Source organism: Halichoeres trimaculatus, unplaced genomic scaffold, assembly GCF_033239565.1.
Source record: "Halichoeres trimaculatus isolate MK-OKI-2021-1 unplaced genomic scaffold, fHalTri1.1 fHalTri1_scaffold_6, whole genome shotgun sequence".
NCBI lineage: Eukaryota > Metazoa > Chordata > Actinopteri > Labriformes > Labridae > Halichoeres > Halichoeres trimaculatus.
Window position 1 is genome coordinate 17,606,816 of NW_027437184.1, and position 22,653 is coordinate 17,629,468.

A 22,653-nucleotide genomic window follows, 5' to 3' on the forward strand; every position below is an offset into this window, starting at 1 on the left:
AATTTTACACTGGCCCTGGTGAAGCGGGCAGGATTATTTGCTGAGGATGGACATTTAAAAATGACATATAGATTCTCAGTGAACTGGCTCCAAGCTGTTCAGGGAATGACTCAGAAATGCTTCTGTTAATCCAAGTTTTTGACTCCATGTATATGATGAAAACTGTAAACGTAAAACTCTGTAGCAGAGAGAAACTTGGGTATATTTTACAGATTTATAACTCTCAAAGTTTGTATTTTTAAAGCTACAAGACGTAAAATGAAAGGTTAATGACTTAAAGAGTCCATTATAGAAGAAAAGTTTACAGATACAAGTTGTACAGGTTACACAATTTTATTGTTTCTTTGATTGCACCATACAAGCCAGACTTAAAGAGTTAAAAAAAAATTACAAAGTGAGCATTTTAGCAACATTAAATATCCCATTAAAAAACATCATCCTCCCTGTAGAATGTTTTAAAAACAACATACCATAAAACACAACCACACATCACTTGTAGAGCTCTCAGTAAAAATAGAGAAGAGCAACACAGAGCTGGATTGTTTGGCAGCAACAGTCTAACTTGATCCACAGGGAGAGACAGAGAAGGCATTTGGCACCGTCATTGGTCCACAACAGGTCGCAGAGAGGCTCCTGCCAGGTGGCACAGGGACACATACACTGCATCGTGACAAATAAACAACCCTGCACTAGTCCCAGGGAGGAGATAGCAAGATGAAGAAGGACCCTACTGAGTCTTCCTTCACCCTGTTTGGCCATCCCATGGCCATTCTTTTTGTCCTGAACCTCAAATACTAAGCCTCAAAAACCAGTGATAATGATATCGGTAGAGAACCAATATTGTGCGTGCAGGGTTTATATTTGGACTGAAAACTGCAGGTCAGAACGTATTTTTCCACATGTTAAAGTGGAAAGTGTCAGAAAAAAAACAAGTGAATACATGTTATAGTCATCCATACCCTGCTAATACATATAGATTACCATTTTGGCATTTACTTCCCACAAATCATGTTTACAGTACTTCAGCCTCCGAAACTAAAGAATAATTTTACATTCAAGCATCTTCATGTCTTGCTTTGGAGCTGATGGTTGCAATGTGAAGTGAGAGCCACCTTAGGAGCTCTCAATCCCATCAACCCACTCTGCAAAGGCTCAATGTCAGAAGCCCCCCAATGTCCAGTGTGGCTGTATTTGGTTGATGAAGCCAAGCGGGCGTCTGTGCATCAGCGTGAGGATTACCTGACTGTGGGTGTGGTGGTTAGACGCAGGTGGCTGGGCTTGGAGGGGAGGGGAGGCTTGATGCCGCGGGAGGGGATCTGTGAGGGTGGTGTGGGACCTTCAGTGCTGAAGGTTTTCATCAGCTGAGCCACCCGGCCGCGCCCTGCACACGCTGGGGTGCTCCCTGATGACGCTGTGTCCTGTGAGGCAGCACGCCGAACCAGGTCTGATGGACTGAGATCTGAAAAGAAAAAAAAACCTATAAGACTCCATAAAGGGCTTCAACAGACCACCAAAAGCACGGCTGCAAAGTGATTAATTTTGAAGATTTAATCTCAGGTCCATATTTTTTGAAAATTAAAGTTAAAAACACCAGAAACTGGATAGAGTAAGCTGAAGTTGGCGGACATTTGGATTTGAAACAGCAGCACAGGATCTGTCAGATCTCAGAGCTTTAGTTCAGTTTAAATACAGTTGTTGAGTTCATATTAACAACTGTTGACGCTTCTTTTCAGTGCCATCATTTAAGGATCAGATGAAAATGATGAAACAAAATTAAAACCTTTATCTTTATATTTATAATTCTATTTGTGGCTTTTCTGGTGTGGTTTGTTGTCAGTTGACCCCAGTCTTGTCAGATGCACCTGTATGCTTAGCTCCTATGTGAAGGCTTCTAAGCACTTTATTGAAGATATTAACACAAGAGGATATCACTTTTGATTGGTTAACAGAGCTGCCTGGAGGATTTTAGAAGTAAAATGTGCCTTTCAAAGATGCAACAGTATCTTTTTTTTTTTCCAAAGGGTTGGAATAGAATGCTATTAAAAAAACTGTTACATTGAATTTCAGATCATTTTGTTTTTGATGCAAATAGCATAAAATCCTTAACAAAGAAAAAAATTACAAAATTGGATACATAAAATTCTTTTTTAAAATATTTTTTGTGATTTCCTATCTGGCACGTCTCTGTTTTAAGTGCTGTATTTTTACCCTACAATGGAATTATATTTGTATACAAACTCTTCATCAGATGGAGAGATTTTAAAGTATACCCAGCATTAGCATTTGTCTAATTTTCTCCCTTCACTGTGTATTATAGAACAGTCCTGTAGGATGTAGCGGTCACACACCGGGACCTTATTTACTGTAAAATGCAGCAGTCAGCGGTTACAGAAAAACAAAGAACATATATTGAAGAGAAAAACATCAGTGGTAGAACTGAACCTCTTTTAAAACAATACAGTTTCAACGCATAACTGATGTAAAGGCAGAAATTCAGTTCTCCTCGTTTTTTAGATCCCTCCTCTCTCCGAAATACCCTGCCTACACTTCCCTTCACTCCTTTATACCATTTTTTCCCTCCTTTTCATTGGCCTCCCTTTATCCTCTCTCTGCTTGAGCAGAGGTCATCCTCAGTGGAAGTGAAGTAGGGACACAGCTGGGTGTAGTCGCTCCGCGCGTGTGTGTGTGTGCATGTGAGTGTGTGTGCTTGCAGAGGTACTGTGTTTGGAAGAGGGTGTAATTGAGGGAGGAATGGAGGGAACAGGAGTAACGGAGGGGAGGGAGGGAGGGCCACAGGGACGGCAATGGAGAGCAGACAGACGCTGCTCAGACACCAGAAGGCTTGAGGAGCCACATATTTTTAGCGTCATCCCCGGGGGACAGAGATATGTGAGAGCGCCCGCGTGCACTGCTGCAGACTCGCACAGACACAGACACACACAGACACACACACACACACACACACACAAAATAAAGCCAAGACATGCACAAGCGTCCACACAGTTTCTAACAGTTGAGTCTCCAAAGTACACACACGCATTCTCATGTTACATTCAGGTACGTGCATGCTCACCCACACACAAACACAGTCATGCACCTTTACACAGCCCTCCTGCACATGGATTCAGTCACGCATGCACCCATCTCTCTCTCACACCACGGCACAGAAGACACACACACACACTCACAATCAGAGGCACACAGAGTGGTAGGGTGCAGCCAAAACCGCACAGGGACTCCTGGGGCCGGGGAACCTTTAAAGCCTCTTGATGTCTTGCAGGCATAAAAAAAGAGAGACCTAAAGTAGCCTTTAAGGTTGTGTTATTGTTTATTGTTGTTTACTTTCCTTTTTCTCCTCACTCCCCTCTCCCTGTGGCTTTAACCCCTCCCTCCACCCTCCTCTTCATCTCTTCCTCTCCCCCTGTCTTGCCCTGCCTTCCTCTGCCCCCTGACCCGCGGTTCCTGTGTTAATGTCCTCTCGCTGCGCTGCGTGGGCTTGCCTCTGATTGTCTCGTTGTGTTGTGTGGTCACCACGGAAACCTTGGATAGGCTCCAGCAATTGAGGCTGACACACATTCAGGCACGCACCGAGCACACACACACACACACACACACACACACACACACACACACACACACACACACACACACACACACACACACACACACACACACACACACACACACACTCATGGTCAGAGAGTTTTTTGAGCTCAGAGGCTCGGTGCAGGTCTGAGCGGAATGCTTAATAGAGAGACACAGATATAGAGAGCAGGAGAGGGAGAGCTGGTTTTATGGGCACAGACTTGTGTCCAGACATAAAACAAGTAGACTTGCACGCACATATCCTGTGAGTGTCTTTCTTAAAACTCAACACCTTCCCACAGGTAACCTGACCAACCTGTCTTAACACACCCATGAAAAATGCTCAGACCCCACGCCTTTCTGCCTGAAACTCTCCGAAGCAGCTGCACTCTCAGCTCCGTCAGCAGAAACAGTCATTAAAAAGCTACCTGCAAAAACACCTATTAAAATGAAAGAGAACCACGCCATTAAATCAGTCGTCAAGATTGATTAATCTCCCATTCAAGCTTTCGTACGCCACTCCTCACATCTCAGGCCAGCTCGTAAAACGTACAGGGGGGACAAAGAGGAAGGGGCGGGAAGCCTTGTCACTGACCAGGCTAGCACAAAAAGTAAAGACCAATCTATCTCTTTAAAGACCTCCACGTCTCTGTAGAAAGAGCGAAGGAAGGGGGGGGTGCGTGTGTGGGGGGTGGGGGGTATGTGTGCGTGTGAGTGGGGGGGCAGAGGGCAGAATTCCCGAGCAGCGTGTCTGTGGACTGAAGGGCAGGGAGAAGAGTTGGTGTGTGTGTTGGTGTAGGGAGGGGCCTCTCCTGTGTGGGGGCTGGGGCCCCTGTCACTTATCAGCTCTGGCTGAGCGTCGCCCAGGGCTAGAGTCGGGAAGCAGCGCAGGAATGTGTGTCCTTCCCTCTGAAGGTGAAGAGAGAGTAGAGGAAAGCCGACCGACAGACCGACAGACAGGGAAGGATTTATAAACATGAATACACACACACACACACACACACACACACACACACACACACACACACACACACACACACACACACACACACACACACACCGCCAGCTGCTGGAGATTGATACACTTTCACGCTCACATGTGCTTAAATCATGTGATACAGTACGCACATGAACACAACACATTTTTCTGCAGCTCGAGCGTCAGCTCTGAAACAGATTCTCAAAAATCTTTTAATAAAAACAAAAACATCCTTTCACTCACTTTTTCAGCAGACATCACCTTACTTTAACAAAGCTCCCAGTCATAAGCTAAAGAAACTTTTTCTTTTTTATTGATTTCAAATAAAAACAAGTAAAATGATTTTTATAGTAAGTGGTACTGGGAACTTTTTTCACTCAGAATGATAACACCTGCATTTACAAATGATTGACTTTCACCAGGGCATAGATCATTGCAGTTTACAGTTGAGGTGAATTAAGTTTTCAAGTAATTTGCAAGATTGAAAATAAAGAAGATGCTTTAGGTCAGGGATCAACTGAGTTTGGACTTGGGCCTAATTTTTTTTTTTTGGCCAACTCAATGGCGGGCTAAATTACATCTTCATTAGGCAAATATACCAAATAAAAAAAAACAAAAACAAAAAACAACTCATTTTCTCCCCTATTCTATTATATATTGTAAATAATTTGACAAAGTTATTTGTTTAAAATCAATTGATTTCCTAGAGACTGTTTTTACTGTGTTACTGCTTTGGCTGCACACTGTCTGCATCATGAAACAGACAGTAACCTGTGGCTAATTAGGCTAATGGTTAAATAATCATTTTAAATAAAAAAACACCTTTCTGAGCATAACTAACATATTCATAATTTTAAGGATATTTTAAGGCCTATTCTAGTGTGACATCATGAAGTTGTTTTTGTTTTTACGGGGAGATTAGGTTGTGTGAAACATTTGCAAGAGATCGCTAACAAGCAAGACCAAATGTCACTATCCAAAGCACGAAAAGGAAAGCTGACAGTGAAGGTAGGGTGTACTAATAAGAGTGAAAAGAAAAATCAAGCAGATGCTGTGACTTTTGAATGATTTTTCTGAAATCTGTGTGGAATTCTTGTATTAATCAATACACGTGGGCCAGGTATTATTGGCGGTGGGCCAATTTTCCCCCAAGGGCCTCCAGTTGCTGCTTTAAGCTGCGAATACCCCCCAAAAGTTTTGTGTGTAAATACATTTTTCAAAAGTGGCATCAGCAATAATTTTTCATTTTGATGTTTTTTATTTTTTAGTTATACACTTCATAGTTTCTGAAACTGAGGCATCTTGAATCCTGCACATCAAATGATAACAGTAGCTCACTCAAAATGAGTTGACATGGCTGATATTGGGGCAAAAAGATGTTCAGATAATGTTTCAGATTGCGACACTACAAAACCAGGGCTTTGCACGATAAAACGTCTGTAAATATGTTTTAACGCATTTTGTGTGCATGTATCACTGATCCTTAAGAACATGAGAGTAAAACCATGTCAGGATGTCACAGTTTTGTGGTTGTTATGTAATAGTAAATAATTGTATCCAGTAACATATCAGCAATCACCTGCAGCATACAAAAACTGTCTATAAACAAAGAAAAGCAGTTTAAAAAAGACAAGTCCATTGATCCCCTTGCTATGGCAATAGGCGTCTTTTTCATGAATGTTTTGAGTTGACCCTTACCACCATTGTCCATCAACTGTTCCATGAACTGTCTCCCTTACACTGTCCCTCTCCCCTGTAGACTGTTCCTTATGTTTTCTTCTTTTTTTTGCTTAATCTAGTTAGTAAACAGGTTTAAGACACGTAACAGCCACTGTCAGGCTGGAATACCGTATTACAAGCATCTGTAAGTGATCAAATAAATGTACCATTAAATTTAGATATTATTCACATTTACTCTTCCATTTTTTAAGCAGGTTAAAATTGTTTGAGTGTTTGAAAACCAGGACCCATCCCCAAAGATCGTCTGTGCAGTCTTGATCCCAGAAAAAAATGACAGGGAAAAAAATTCTCATCCCTTTCCTGACCTGTAAAACAGATGTCATCACTCTCCTGACCTCTACATCTTGATAATTTTGAGGACTTTGAGGACTATTTTTAAGACACTGACACATTTGTTCCTGTTATCTTAACTTTTAGAATTTTACAATCATGGCATTAAACTGCCAATTCAGCTTTTTGGCTCCTCAGATCTAATACTCAGGAGTCCAAAAGTGGTTTAGTCCAGCTCCAGGGGCCATTTGTAAACATGACTAAATGTCACCAAAGCCAATTATTTAGTTCCTCTTCTACAAATGTTGTGTGGTTAACAGTCTGTGCTCTCAGGATGCAGACATCCTCATCTTTACCAACATTCAAAAGAAAACAGCTGAGGCCTGAGCCTTATCCTACAGTTGTCCTCCGCCTCCCAGAAGAACAAGCTTCCTGCCACTGTGGAAACAGATATTCTGTCGGTATTTTTTGTTTAGTGTCGAGGCACATTTATTCAGCACTGCGTTCAGCCCACCTCAACTCCCACCCAAACAGCTGCTCCTTTTTCCTTTCTTTCCCTTGCCCCTATGTTTGTCAGATGTCGCTGCCATGTTGATGTCGACTGATGTAACATGTAGCTACTAATGTGGACACAAAAACACACACAGATATGTCCTGTGCTACAAAAAAATCATGCGAATATAATTAGAGCTCTCTTTAATTATGATATTATGCAGAGTTCAGTCTACTCTAGTCTCTAGTTAAAACATGCTTCCCCAAACGTCTCTTCAGTCTGATTTTTTTTTTTAAAGGGTTGTCAGATTTCTTGTTTCTGGCTTCTGGAGTTATTTGCTGGGCTTCCAAAATCTACAACAACTGTCGGGAACTTTCAGGACAAAACACTCACAAGGGAGCAGGAAAAAAAGAAATAGTTGTGAGATTGATTTTTCTTTCCCATTCAGCTTTCTATAAAAATGCCACAAAACATGCAGGTAAAAGAAGACCAGGCACTCAACCTTGAGGAACTTTCTGTCTGTGGGATATTGAGAGATTGTAGTGTGTTTTCTGAAGGAATTATCCTCATTGATGGATATTATTGTGAAGCTGACAATAAATAGAATTCTGCATTTATTTCATACTACAGAAGTTAAGGATGGCATTGACCCAGCTCACCTCTCTCAGTCACTGTTTCTTTTATTTTCTATGAGCCACAATGATACAGAAGTTTTGACTCTTCAACTGAGTGCTGCTTTGGAGTGCCTTCACAAAATGTTCAAATACCAAACATGAAAGTCTGCATTGTGCTGAAGTTTTCTCCGGTAACTTCCTGTTGATAAAGTTTTCTTAGGGCTTCCACAAACTGTTGCTGTGTGTTTTCAGTATCCTGTAGGATGAGTGTTTTTCCAGCAGAGGGACCCTATAGATAGAGATGAGGCTTTCTATGCAACTGGATGTCTATTTCTGCCTACAGTATCTTTGTTTTCCACTGGATGGTGCTAACTTCATCCTTTCACTGCCCCCCTTTTTCAGCATAACTGGGTCACTATATAGTGAATGAGTATTCGCTCAATTCATGAAATTGGGTGCTTCCTTTTGTCAGTCTGAGACAGATACCAAGTCTAGGAATTGCACTGATAACCCAAAGAAGAGTTCATCATAGAGCTATGCTATTAGTGCCAACTTTTTGTTTGTCAAGGCTACAGAAATCTGAATGAAAGCCTGAAAAATCTTTTCTGTGTAGTGAGCAGACTATGGACATTCTTTCTTAGAAAGGCATATTTATGTACATGTAGCACACAGAGTGAGACAAAGAACAAGAGATAGAGAAAAATCTGACTCGTTTGTAAAAAAAAAGAGCTGAATAAAATTCAAAAAATACTTAAATTCTTGAACAGGTTGAGTTAGTGAAGTGATTTAGCCACCAGTCTGCTTCATGTCTCAGGGCAGAAAGAGTTATTTATTCTTGTTTTTTGGGGATTTTGGGGGGGAATTTGCTGTTGAGACAACACAAGAAAGCTGTGTAAAATCATACAAATTAAACGTTTACCACATTGTTCCTATTAAGTGTGTTTATTGTTATGTGTCTTATAATGATTTCCTGTAAGATCCTCATTGATAAGTTAAATGCTGTTTTTATTTAACAAACTGCTAACATGGGGTATTGTCGAAAAGTGACCGCCAACTTGCTACTAATACACTTTTTTTCTTACATTTTCTGTCACATAAATTCTTGAAGTGTGATATTTCTGTCTAAATAAATGTAGTTAAATTACATCAGTTGGTTCACAGACTTTGTGGTTGGGTATAATTGAGAGAAGAAAACATTAATTCTATGCCTCTGTTTCTCTTGTCCTTTCTTTCTGTTAAGTCTGATTTTCATTCTACTGCCCTTTCTGAAATTGGTGAGACTCACTTAAAATTTATACTGAATAAATATGTATTTGTGGACATGTAAGATAAGTAATCAGGAAAACTGTGGGGTCACTTTCCACAGGAAGCCTTGAACTCAGAAAATGAAAGAGGCTCACGTGAGCTTTAATTGAAATGAATGAACTTAGCATTTTCTAAATAACAGAAAAGTGAACATATTAATGCTAGAAACTATGAAAAAAAGAACAGTTATTGAATATTTCATTTCTGAGAACTTATCTCCTCAAGTAACATTTAATGTGGAGCAACACAGTTGTTTTGTAAAACACAACACAAAGATGCCCAAGTAGCATGTGTTTAAGCGAAAACATGGTACCATGACGTAAAACTCCAGTCACATCCTGGATGTGGATCCCTGCACGCTGGCCTTTATTTGCACGGCCACTCTATAAAGATTCCAGGAGGCTGAGGCACTGTTTGGCTGAGGCACATCAGGTTTGGAGACATAGATCTTTGATTCTTGCTACAGAAGTGAGAAACCTGTATAATATGAACTTAATTCGGTCTGCTTCAGCAAAGGTCCACACAGATGTCATTTCTATCTGGTTATGGACTGAGTTCTCCAAACATCTGCCTTACTTTGGACAAACAAAATATTGTCAGTTCTTCTTTTTTAAAAGTAACAAGCACCTTTGGCTCAGCAATAAACTCCATTCCTGGGCTCTTAAAAAACTTTTTAATTAGGATCACTTATGGTCGAACTTAAAAAGTTTCAACCGTTCATGGTACCATGTTCACGCGTATAAGAGAGGTAGCTCAGTGTTTTCATACTACACCCTTTTATTTCTGATGATATTTCATGAATCAGATTTTGCATTGGGAGACATGAACATAAAATCATGCTGCACATGCACTTTGAACAAATTATTTCCATCAAGCTTAATATTTTTTCTTGAAATAATGAATGCAATGTTAAATAAATTACGATGACACTCAAAATCGTTTTGATGTCTAACCCCTCATGCACCCTCACCCTTGATGCTAAGCACTCCTACCTTTGCTGGCCTGTGATTCCTGGGGTTTCCTCTGCTCCTGTGAGCGCTGGAGGACTTTTTCGGGTGCTGTCGCTCTGGAGTCTGTTTTGATGGTGCTGCTGAGGGAAGGAGACTGTGACGCTGCAGCCGAGGCCAGCCTCAGACTCACGAGGCCGGGTCCCGCGTTGACAGAACCCGGTGTTGCATTTGCAGAAGCTGGTCTCACATTGACAGGGCTGGCTCTCATGGGAGGCCTGGAGCAGATGGTGGTGGGCTGGGGTACTGACTTCTCTGCTGCCGCACTGGCCGACTTCAACTGAAGGGAGAGGGCGACAAAATGGGGACAGAGGAGTGGGATGAGTGTTGACAGCTAATTCACATACAGTGGAATTACTGTCATGTTTGATTAAATCACTGGATAAATGATTCAGCAAATTACAGTTCTCCAGTGACTACACTGCTGTTGTAATGAAACACACAAAGCTATGACCACTGATTAAGAGTTTAAGGGTGTGTGGAGAGAAAATTATAAGGTGACTTGGAAATCAAGCTGCCTTGCTAATCTTCCTCCCTGATCTCACGCCTTCTTAATCAACAATCTGACTCTCTCCTCTCTTTCCTCTCCCTCTCCTTTCTCAGGCTGACTCCTTCCCTCTTTAAATCAACCAGAGAAAACCTGCAGCAGTGCTTTCAACACCCACTGCTACATCTGCAGCACCAACCCAGCCTCTTTCTGTTTTCAGCCTGAAAAGAAGACATTCCCAAAACCGATATTTGTTCAGACACTCAGTCACAGGTAAAGTTGAGACAACACAGATACAAGTATAGCAATAGCATAAGACGCGTATCTTACTGGCCCCAAATGCCTATTGTACCAGTTTCGAACACTGATAGCAACAGATATCGACACAAATTGCTCCTCCGAAACCAACACCAGCATCCAACCAGCCCTCAAAACAGAAACTAGTATTATCCAAGCCTCCCATAGTAAAACAGCATCCTGTTTGTCTTAGATGAATGTCAGCTTCACGACCTCCTAGATTGCGTAACACTCTTCAACACAGATATCAGTATTGACCTTTGCTATTGATACCACTATTAAATCAGTCTTTTACACCAATGAAAGCATCATACAAACCTTCAACAATAAAATCAGTAAAGTCAAAGCATCAGCAAAACTGACAGACAGATGTTTTACAATTACATCAAAATCTGGTACAGCTGTCTGTCTGTATCCTCTGAAACAGATACCTGCGTCAACTAGCCTATGTTACAGATATCTGTACACATCGTCCTCTGACTGTGGATAGGTACCTTTCGAATTTGAAACGATACAGTACCAATGCCCAGTATATCTATAATAAAATCCCAAAGTTTTTTCAATTTAACATATTTGTTTTTCAATAAATAAAAAAACTTGCAATGCTTTGTTCATGTTTAGCATGGAAAATGGCCTACTCTTCTACTCCCTCGAAGTCACAAGAATGCTTTTAGATACCTAACCATAGTACCTCTTGATTTTACATGAATCTGTACCAAGTACTACTGATGGAATTCAGTTCGTACCTATAAAAGTACCTTATTTAGTACCCATCCCTACCTTTGACAGTTATCTGCATTGACCTCTGATACAACCATCAGAACTGTATCAGTCTCTATCATATATATAAGAATGGTGTCAGGTTGTATAACATGGGCTTTAACATGACATTTCACATGGCTATCACATGGTTAACCGGAGTCAAAATCCTTGTATTCTTGAGATACTTGGCAAATAAAAGTGATTCTGGTTCTGATTCTGATTTATTCTAGATATCAAATACTGCATGGTCTCCAATACAGATATCTGTATTGTAATGGCATCTGACATGGATATCGATATTTCGTTAGCAAAGCTACAGGTATCTGTACAGTACCAGCCTGATACGGAAATCAATATGATCTCAGTGTCTGACAGAAATCTTAACTGTATGTATCTGATTCAGATCTCTGATTTAAGATGCAGTATATCTAAAAGCAAGCAAGTTAATGCACAGAGCAAATACCATGAAAAAACCTCTGTTAGTAGTATCATGCAAGCAGATGGGGTCAGTGTTTTCAGACCATCAATATGTTTTTTTCTAGTCACATCAAAATTAAGGTGACAGTCAATATTTGTCGTACTCAGGTCCAGGTAGTAAGCTTGGCATTGGGATGCAAAACACTCACACATGTATTCTCCTTAGGTTTTAATCTTCACTGTTACATCTGCTTCAGCTAGCCAGAGATACGTTAAAACCTGTTCTATAAAGAGCCCGGTATAGAAATAAGAAGTGAGAGAGAGACATTTCTTTCTGTGGTAAAGAGGAGGGAAAAACAGAGAACAGAGGCGAGCTCACGCGCCCAAACCTCAGGAGACTATCGCACAATCCCATCCATCTGCGACTGACGCATTCTCTATCTCTGGCGTTTTAATTCCCTGATCAAGTTCATCAACCATCTGTTCTGGGGCAGTCCAGAAATCCTGCCTTGCCTCTGCGATTCAGCTGCTCTGGCGACGTGTGTGTGTGTGTGTGTGTCACCTGCACACACACACACACACACACACACACACACACACACACACACACACACACACACACACACACACACACACACACACACACACACACACACACACACACAGAAACACGTATTCACACTTTGTGTGCACATAAACAGGAGAAGGGAAGGAGGAGAGCACACTCCCCCAGACAACTCAAGGCTGGAGCAATGATGGAGCCAGCAGGAGGGGACGGCTGAGTTCAGCTGTTCCCTGGAGAGAGCTGCGAGGGGTGCGGCAGTTCAGAAGAGAGGGAGCCGGGAAAGAGGGAGAATGCTGGGGGAAAGATGATCTGCAGAGAGGCTGAGAGTGAGGGGACAGCTGGCCTTAACCACTACTTCCTGTTACTCAAAGAGGGAGGGACTGTCATGAGATGACACGTAAGAACTCTCAAGCCACATCTAAAACAGCTGCAGACTGTTTCTACTTACATTCAAACCTTTGTGGGAAAAGTGAGGTTTTATTTTGTGTCTTGGATGCAGAAAACACAATAAAACTGTCTGTTTTCTCCAAGTAAAAATGACTTGAATGTGTGCTCAATGTTGTTAAACTCAATAAAGCTTAAATTGTTGTGACAGTAAACAAAAGCTTTCAAAACTTAAGTTCAAGAATACCTTTTCTGCTGGTGGTGGTGATAAATGCTCATTCACTGACACCTGTGGGTTTAACAGAGACATTACACCAGTGTTATAAGTAATGATGCAACCCAGGAGTACAGGGCTCAACAATTAGACCATGCAGTTACAGGAACTCACCGCCAGAGGGAGTAAAATGCTCGGGTCTTCACATTTCCCCTGTTTAGAGAGAAACAGGGCCATGTTTACGGATACTCAAAGGCAACACGTCATCCTTCATGTGAGCTGGTTTAGTACAGTGATAGTTTTATAACTGGTTATAATAGAAAGTTTGCTAACGCATGAGCAGGAAACTATTCTGAGTGTATCTTACACAAATGTGCACATGCTTGGTATGACTTCAGGAAAATCAGTGATTTCCACTGAGTGAGCAGCGCTCAGCCGTAGCTCAGGGAAGCATCATGGTCTGACCCAATGAGACCATCCAGCTGAGCTCGCTCTGAATCAGTGTGTGCAAGGTTGCCATGACAACACTGGAAAATCACTCTTAAAGATAGCATGAAAAATGGAGATCTGTCCTCCACCTGCACCCCCAAAATCTAAAATGAGCAAAAAGGAAGCACAAACGTCCAGCATACCAGCTGCTCTGGAAATGATTCCCAGTGAGCAATTATTTTCACACAAAACTAAAGCTCAAATTTACAGGGTAGTTTCAGATGGAGAATACTGATTTAAATAATAGCTCTGATAAAAGATGCACTGCAGGCGAGAAAAGTAAAATAACTCCCCTTCTTCTTTCTTTCTTTATAACTTAAGAGAAGAAGTGACAATTTAAGGTATAAAAAAGGAAAAAGTTAAAACATCTAAGGATACTGTAGGACAGATAAGTCTGGTGGACAAGTCACAAAAGCTCATCAGTTTAGGCAACAAAGAAGGAAGCTGCTCAACTGAACAGGGATTCACACAGAGCATTGGTTCAATGAGATGAAATTTTAAGCTTCAGAATCACACAACCAGCTACACACCTTCAGATTCAATGAGACACCAGGAGGGCGGTTCTCTCTCTCAGTCAGGACAGGCTCTGTGGTTTTTCTGCTCTTTAAGATGGTTGGACAGCTGCAAAACAGGATCCAAGTAGGTCAGAGCTCATCCCATTTACAGTACAAACACTTTCAATATCACAGAAGCACAGTTTGCAAAAGATTAATTACAATCTGTATGAAGCATTTAAATAAAAATACAAACATGTTTTTCGTGTTACATATTTTCTGAGTTATGAGACAAGCTTTAAAGTAAAGACATGTATTACTTTGAGTTGCTCTGAAGACTTGGAGTCTTCTTCTCAGCAAAACCTGAGCAGATGAACTTGGAGCTCAGCTCATCGACCTCTCCGATCACAATGACTGCCACATCTCCATCTCGACCCAGGAGCCAGCTCACGTTCTTACCACTGGCTGTAGGAGACACAGACACAAAAATGCAAAATCAGTTAAGACATTTCATGCAGAAAACCTTGTAAGTAAGGTAAAAACCAGTTTTGACTTCTTTTAACAGAAAGTAAATTCAAATCACAAATACTGAAAGAGAGTTGTTGCACCTTGTAGATATGTGTGAACTTGCTTGTAGCCTGATTTTTTAATTGTAGTGTCAAATGTTCCCTATCCAAGCAAATTCACAATTTTATCTGCTGATACAATCATACTTAATTGTGTTGTCCCTTGCTATTTGACACTCACACTTTTTTTGCATTTTTAGATGTAATCATTTTTCAAGACAATCACACAGATAATCTGTTACTAATCCAGTCATTCAGATGTGAAACTCAGCTTAGTGTGTCTGAAGGTCTGTGGTTTTCTTCCTTTGGAACTCAAACAGCTGAACACATATGAGACAGCAGCTTGATATAAACAGAGTTGATGGGAAAAACCCTGCCCCTGTTTTGTATAAACACATGTAATTTTACCAACATTGTTTTTAATCTCTCATCTGAACTATTCCTGACTTATAAACTTCTTCTGACATGAAGCAATTCACAACCCTAAAACAGAAACAAAAGAAGTCCAGTATTCAGAGTTGTTTTTATTTTTTTTAATTTGTTTCACGAGAACATTGAGTCATCATGTACAAACTAGCAAAACAAGTAACCAACAACATGTGGATGGTGCCATGTGACTGCGTGGAGCACACAGGAGCCTCCTACGAGAGATGAACCAGCTGACTGTAGACTCAGAGGTTGAGAGGTTGCTGGGTCTAAAAAGGGATAACATACTTTCGCAGTGAAACTGGTTCTGCCAGCCTGCCCTGGATGCACTGTAGCAGGGCATACCAGGATGATTACGTTGAAAACAGCAGTCAGAACATACCTGGGCACACAGAGTGCAACCTGACAGCTACAAACCATAACATCATTGTCAGGTGAGATGAACCTGTCAGCAGAGAGTGGGACCATTTACAAGACAGGATATTTATTTGTTGGCTAATGTTCAAGGTCTTACGATAAAACATTGTACATTCCAAAAGGAGAGCGAGTGTTCTCTCATGTGGTAAGACTGATATTTAAAAAACAAAACCAAAGCCACTTCTATGATTAGCTGTAAGGTTTTTCCTCTGCCTCATTTGAATGTCACCAGACTGACGACTTAAACACACACACAGAAGCACACCAGCATATACTTATTTCAAAACCACAGCAAAAGTCCCATGATCAAAAAATGGCTTAAGGCCGAAACTTTCATTTTAAACATGGAAGCAAACTTGGCATGTTAGCTTTCCAACAAGGCCAACAAAATAAAATCAAACTCTCTGGTTTTTGAACACATAAGTTTCCTGTATGCTTCCTGTTTCCCTCCTGCTAATTGTTTGTAAGAATCAGGGTCTTGACTCACTTCCTATTTTACACAGAAGCTATCCGTGTGTGTGGAAGGGCAGTCAACATGCGATCCCAGCCTGCAGTCTCCATCCAGCCTCCTTGGGACAGCTGCATCGGTCATTAAGAGATAGACAGAGTTCTGTTCTCGGACTCTGCAGCTCAGTGTATAGAGCAAGTGCTTTGTCAGGAGCTTACACAAGTCAGATCACATTACATTGTCAATGACAGTACATGCACCAACTGCAATGTGCTGTTAGTTGACCATATTTATTCACACAGCGTACTCCTCATACTCCTCTGACTCCAGCTCAAGTTGGGAAGATCAAATAATATCATTGAGGCCATATTGCTTAGTCTTGTATCTTAACTGTAGTGATCACGTATCATCACACTGCTCTCAGCAGCTGAGAGGAAATTTCATATTACTGGGCCATATTTCATGCTAACACACTGATAACATTTTAGCTATTGTCAGACAAATGCTAACATAAACATTCAATCACCTCCAAGCTAATATAGCTGTTAGCTAGCCATAGACAGTATTCAACCACAGAACTATAAAGTTGGCTTTTCTTTTTGATAGAATTATACAGTTTAAGATAAAAGGCTTTAATCCCTTGCTTACAGTTACTAAAAATGTTAGCTTTGAATCACTGTCTAGCTAACAGGACTCGTGAGGATACCTTGATATCATTGTTACATTGTAATGGTGTTACACAGATGGAAAAAAAATTATTTTTTTGTCAAAACTAAGTGCAAATGTTAGCATTAACCCACGTTGTAACAACCAAAACTGGCTGATAGGATTAGCTTTTTTAAATGATGTTACACAGTGTAACAAAAAGCTCGAAGTCCATGCTAACAGTAATTGCAAGTGTCAGCACTCAACCGTTTTGTAGCAGACAAAACTTTTTGGAAGTTGCTGATGACTGTTTGATGTATTTTGAGATACAAAAGGTACAGATAGAGTTTCATGGTAAGGTTAGCTTTCTGGATGTTATTATTAGCTTTGCCTTATGGAGTAAGGTCTAGTCCATAAACATCTCTTTAGTTGTCAATGAGCAGTTAAATTCAAATGAGCACTAGCCCGTAATTTTTTGTTTGGTTAAAAAACTGAGTGAAATCAGATCTGAAAGTCCAAGACCTCATTTCAACCATTTTTCATCTATTTACAACATGACTTGTAAGGAAATATTTTGTTTTAAGATTTTTTAAGGAGAGAAAAGAGGTTCTAAACAGTTATTACGATGACGTAAGTCAGTAGTTTTTCAGTAGTTGTTTAAATCCTGCTATGAAAAGACACACTGTATTATTCATATGAAAGAAAATAACTATGGCACATAATGGTCTATGAAATTTTAACAAGATGGTCAAGAGATATTCCGAACGGAGCAGGTTTAAAAATTCACCCAAGAAAAGGAAAAAATAACTGACTTAACATGCTGTGAAACAGAAAGACCCTCAAATGCTGACACATTTATGGTCTAAAACCATGCCGAAAAGAGTGATGTGTTAGGATGTCAAAGGTCCTGGGATCGAAACTAACTCATAACACATGTTTTTGGTTGATAACTCTGATGCACTGCAATTTACCCATTTAAGCTGTAAAATATTTGAGATGCAACTTGAAAATCACTGTTTTAATCAATGTGAATATGTTCTAAATCTTGTGACAAAAGCAGATTTTTTTTGAGTGAAAATGTGGTTTAAACTTTTATGTGTTCGAATATGCTGTGCAAATACTTTCACTTTTTCACTATCACTTTTTCAAGTCTGTGATAAGAATTTTCAGATTGCCTATGTTAATATGGGTGACAAACTGAAATAAAGCAGTACAACCTCACAAGAGATCTTAAGCAGTAAATCTCATGTGTAAAGTTTGAGGAAATGAAAATAATCTTTCTCTGATGCTTTATTTTCCCAGCTTGCTTTTTGTATCAAATAAAAATACTGTAAATTCCTTGTTATGTCATGGTCATTAAAGCATTGTTTCCCATAGCAGAACACGCTGCCACCGGAGAGAAAATGCAGACAGGTGAGATTCTGTACTACGTGTCAAACCAGTTTCAGCACAAGCTCCTGAGTTTCTAGTTGTTTTCTTTTGTTTGATCTCTCCATGTTCACTGATCATCACAAAGGTTGCCATTCATCAGTCCACTCCTTAAAACACATTTACTGTTCACACTACAACTGATGTTCTTGCTGCCATTCTTACCCCAGTGTTTGTCTCTGTCCATATGTTTCCATCTATTCATGTAAACATCCGCATCAGACATGAGTGACATCTCTGACCCGGTAAATATTTGTCTCTGTTGCTTGGATTGCAGGGACAAAATGATCCAGGGTTGAGATTTAAAGCTACATATGTGCATGTGGGCCCTTAACACTGCCACATACTTCACGTCCGCAGTAATACCACTTGTATAAAGCTTCTTAGTCTCTATAAATAGGTGCCTATTATTTCAGAGTGACAGGTTCTTTACTTTGCTTGTGTAAATGTTAACATCAGTGGTGAGTGTTTTGTTTACATTCATCACCCCACATCATCAACATGCTGTAGGAGTGTAGATATAAATAGAACTTCATGATAGTGAAGTCATCATGTTGAATTTCAGAACCATTCTCAGCCAAATCTCAAATTAAACAACATTACAGACACATTTATGGGAAGCAGCCTGAGTGTGCAAGCCAAGGATTGTGTTTTGGGAAACTTTTTTAGTGGACCTCAGGTCAACACTGAGCCTTTCTACATCAACATCAGCTGTTCAGATGACAGAGAGAAAATCAGCTAAAAGGACACTTTGCCACAGCCACATGCTTTTGTCCTTCACCTCTCAAGCTTTGTAACTCACGATAAGCCAATTCAAACTATGCAAGTCTGTCAGCTACAAAGATTGAGAGTTTAGTCCTTCTCAAGAGCAGTTCTGTCTGAAGATTTGTTTTTGTAGAGTGGTGGTCAATACGCCTGAAAAACTTGCTGCACCCTGTTCCACTTGCCTAACAGGAAGCAGGAAAGTCAACAAAGGTGAATAGGAGACAGCTTGTGGTGGGATGGCTGCTTACCTTTCTTTGGCTTTCCTCTCTTGCAGTCAGCATCCCCTCCGTCCTTCTCCAGCTTCTCCTCTCGCTCTTTCCAGCGTCGCACCTGCTCCTGGCGCATTTTCAGGAACAGGGTCTTCTTCTGGTCTTCATTAAGCGCGTTCAGCACATCAGGGTCGATGTACATATCTTTTAAAATCTGCTGTAGCATGATGAATGATGGGTAGGACAGGCGGTTGATGGATGGAGGCTCTGTCCTTTGTCCAGCAGTTTCTTGAAGTGGTTGGTAATGGTTTAGAGTCTCATGTTGTTATATATAAATATATATTTTTTTCCCATGAAACATTCAGTCAAGGTGCATGCTTATCCTCGCTCACAAACTTTGTACATACTGTACAACCTCACAGGCTTACTAATTCAAACACACTCACACACTCACACACACACACACACACACACACACACACACACACACACACACACACACACACACACACACACACACACACACACACACACAAACTCCTGTTTCCTGTCGGTGCTTCGCTGACAGTTTCCTCTCCCCACTGAGACGTCAGGGTTTTTTGTCTTTAGAGGTCATCACTGAGACAGCCTACAAGAAAACAAAACAAGAACACTTAAACAGACATTTGCAAAAAAAAAAAAAAGTGTTTTGTCTCCAAGATTCTGCTCCTGTTCTCAAAGTTTGGAGGTCCCAAAAGTTTCCTCAACTTACTTTTCCAAGATTGGGAAACTTTTCTTTTTAGTTGCCTGTCTTGTCCCTTCCTCCATGAACACGGAAGAGCCCAAACTGTGTTTCCAAACTGACAGAGAGGCTGCAGCCCAGAATGGGAGGAGATTTCCAAAGGAATGGGGCTGTTTCTGTCATCAGCGGCTCAGTTCCCCTCCTCCCCCTCCTCATCACACATCCCTTCCCAAACCCATGTTCCTTTCTCACCCCCCCACAAAAACTCCCACGAGATAGCGGCTCCATTTCTATCATTTCTGGTTCCAGGAAAACACACACTTGGGTCATAAAGCAGTGCAGCATGAGCCGGTTTTCTATAACAAAGAGATTGAAATGGTCTCCAGCAGTCACAGTGGGGAGTTAAACAAAAGCTACTAACAAAAGCAGCACTTGGAGGGAAAGAAAGCTTGTCTCAAGACTGAGAACTATCACCCTGCTGGAGTACAGATTGGTGTAAACACATTTTAGGGTGCAGAGACAGACACTCGAGGTAAAGGGGGTAGTGAGGAGAGTAAAGGTAGGAGAAAAAGCATTAGAAGTTAAAAGAGAAGGGAAGAATTAGCTCAAGTACTCACAGTGGGATGTAGATAGCCGCTCCACAGCAGTGTATGCTAACTAAGCTGGGAGAATCAGAGCGCCTGTGGGTCCTCCTAGGCTTTGTGTCTGTGTGAGTGTGAGTGTGTATGACTGATGACATCACAGCATTCCGTAGGCTCTCTCCCTCCCTCTCTCTCTTATACACACACACAAACACACTCACACACACTTAGATACTACACTCCCTCACACTAATTTGAAGAAGGGGAAAGAGAGATTCAGGAAGTTGACCTCATGTGTAAAGGAGCTGGAAAAAAGGGGGAGAAAATCCTGAACTCCATTTCTCTTTTCCACAGCATTTTTTTTTTGCCTCAACAGTGATGGTTCAAATATAGCGGGTGCTTATATTCATTTAGATAACATTACAAACGATAATTTTGTAAAATAGCCAAATGAAAAACAACGAAAAATATGTATATATTTTATTACCGAGTAAAAGCCCCTGGATATATGGCACTTCAATAGAAATACGATGTGGCTACAGACACTTTCTAGATGATTCCCTCTTTAAATGCTGACTTTTCACTCAAAGCGTTTGAGTGACATAATGTCAGTTAGGCTACAGTAGCAAATGCACATAAAGTAATTGGGTGCAAATATTTAAAGTTTTTTTTTATTTTTTATTTTTTTTTATTTAAGACATTCGGGCAACAATCAAAACTGCAGTTAATTTAACATTGAACGTTAAACCATCACAAAATGTCAAGTCATTTTTCTTATGGGTTTACCTTATCTATGTTCGTTCTTTCTCGTACTGGTATCTCTGATTCCCCTTGTTCTCTCCTTCTTCTCTTCTGTCCCAGAGTCTTTTATTTTTATGCAAAGGGCGCCCCCTGGTGGCCAAAGTTAGAGGCACTCGCTAAGAATTACGTCACCTCTTCAGCCAACGCTCAACTGCTAGAAAATACACCGTGGCACTTAAGTACAAAATACATTCGCGTGGAAGCACCGTTACCTTTAGGGTATCGCTTTCAAAAATGCTTTGTTAATCTGAGCCACAATCACACCATGAAAAAGGCATTAATACAGCAGCTCCAAAAGGTTACTGAACATTGTAGAAGGCTTTAAGTGTCTTTTACGACTGTGATGGTAAACAAGTTGCACTTGCAGTAGTTAAATATGAATTGGATTAAGTTGTTCTTGGAGTTAGGACTGTAGCAACTAGACCTGTTGTATTAATCTTACCAAGCAGCATTCCTATGAGCAAGTGTTGCCATTGTGCCCCTTAATCAGCATACTGAAAAAACGATGGTGTCTAACAAAAGGATATTTAAGGTCTTTCCTAAATAGAGTACCCTACTGTGGTTTCATTGACTGATTTTATAACCTGTTTTAGTGCTGCATGTTTGTGCATCCAATACTGCAATGACCCAAACCACTCCTCCATGTGGGCTCTTGGATGATGAGCAAACTCGGAGACTGAGTTGGCATTTGGGCTGAAGTCCATCCTAATTTAGCACATCCACTTCAGTTTTTTTCACTCTTCCTCCCACCCAGCAGTGAGGCCAAGAGAGGCCCAGAGACCACCAGCTTCACAACAAAAACAAACACTTTTCTGATGTAGTTTCCTCTAGATGACAGATTACAAACACAGCTGGATGAAGTAATGATGCAACACTGACAGAAGATGTTAGCGATACATAAAGGAGCAGAATCAAAACAGAGACTTTAAATGATACAGTGAATGACTTTTAACATTATACAGTAATATTTACATGCATTAGAGCTTCATTGAGCTTAACTCTAAAAGACAGGTAAAGACATTTAAATGCTGTCAGGTTGTGATCACTAACCTCAAATTTCTTTGTAGAACATGAGCTTAAGTGGTCTTTGCAGACAGATGATCACAAAATGCGAAGTCAGGATAATTAGAGGACAAAGTTATGCTTTATTTTACAGCCTGCTGTTACACATACAGTACTTAAGTAAAAATCTCTGTGAAGAAGTCAACAGGTACTTGTCAGTGCAAAGTTTGCATTTGAAAGGCTGTAAAATTAAGCTTCAGTAATAAGCACCATTGAAAATGTAGAGTCAGACATTTTGGACAACACTACATCTAAATTAGACACTTTCCATCAGTGAATCGTAGACAGTTTGGGAAGATTTTTTCCAACAAGAAACAAAACATATAAAACACATACATGTTGAATGTAGATTTTCCCTCATGGGTAAATTAAATTTATTTTTAAAATTTGTCAAATGTACATAAATTAAATGTAATGCATCAAAACCAGATGAGTAAATCAATAACCCTCTTTTCAAAAAAAAAAAAAAAGAAAAAAAAAAG

General features: G+C 40.4%; 1 protein-coding gene across 2 annotated transcripts; it reads right to left on the minus strand.

Annotated features, from left to right (window-relative positions):
- Positions 1-327: 327 nt before the first annotated feature.
- Positions 328-21,165, minus strand: LOC141791210 (uncharacterized). 2 transcript variants are annotated; one of them, XM_074671478.1, is made up of 9 exons: positions 21,095-21,165; positions 20,345-20,613; positions 19,046-19,634; positions 14,423-14,567; positions 14,139-14,229; positions 13,294-13,332; positions 13,153-13,194; positions 9,979-10,273; positions 328-1,459 (listed from the first exon to the last, which is right to left on the minus strand). In XM_074671478.1, exons 3-9 carry the CDS (start codon positions 19,230-19,232, stop codon positions 1,236-1,238), a joined length of 1,023 nt encoding a protein of 340 aa, XP_074527579.1. In that variant the 5' UTR covers positions 19,233-19,634; positions 20,345-20,613; positions 21,095-21,165; the 3' UTR covers positions 328-1,235. The 2 variants fall into 2 exon arrangements, with proteins under 2 accessions (XP_074527579.1, XP_074527580.1); XM_074671479.1 differs by lacking the exons at positions 20,345-20,613; positions 21,095-21,165 and adding an exon at positions 19,758-19,798.
- Between the last annotated feature and the right edge of the window lie 1,488 nt (positions 21,166-22,653).

Bases quoted from the DNA above. Each gene is read 5' to 3' on its own strand.
- LOC141791210 (XM_074671478.1), bottom strand. From the start codon at position 19,232: ATGCTACAGCAGATTTTAAAAGATATGTACATCGACCCTGATGTGCTG. The intron at 10,274-13,152 runs GTATTCTTGAAC...CTCTCCCTTCAG, and splicing joins CACCACCACCAGCAGAAAAG to TTGAAGTCGGCCAGTGCGGC. The intron at 1,460-9,978 runs GTAGGAGTGCTT...TTTTCTTTTCAG, and splicing joins GGAATCACAGGCCAGCAAAG to ATCTCAGTCCATCAGACCTG.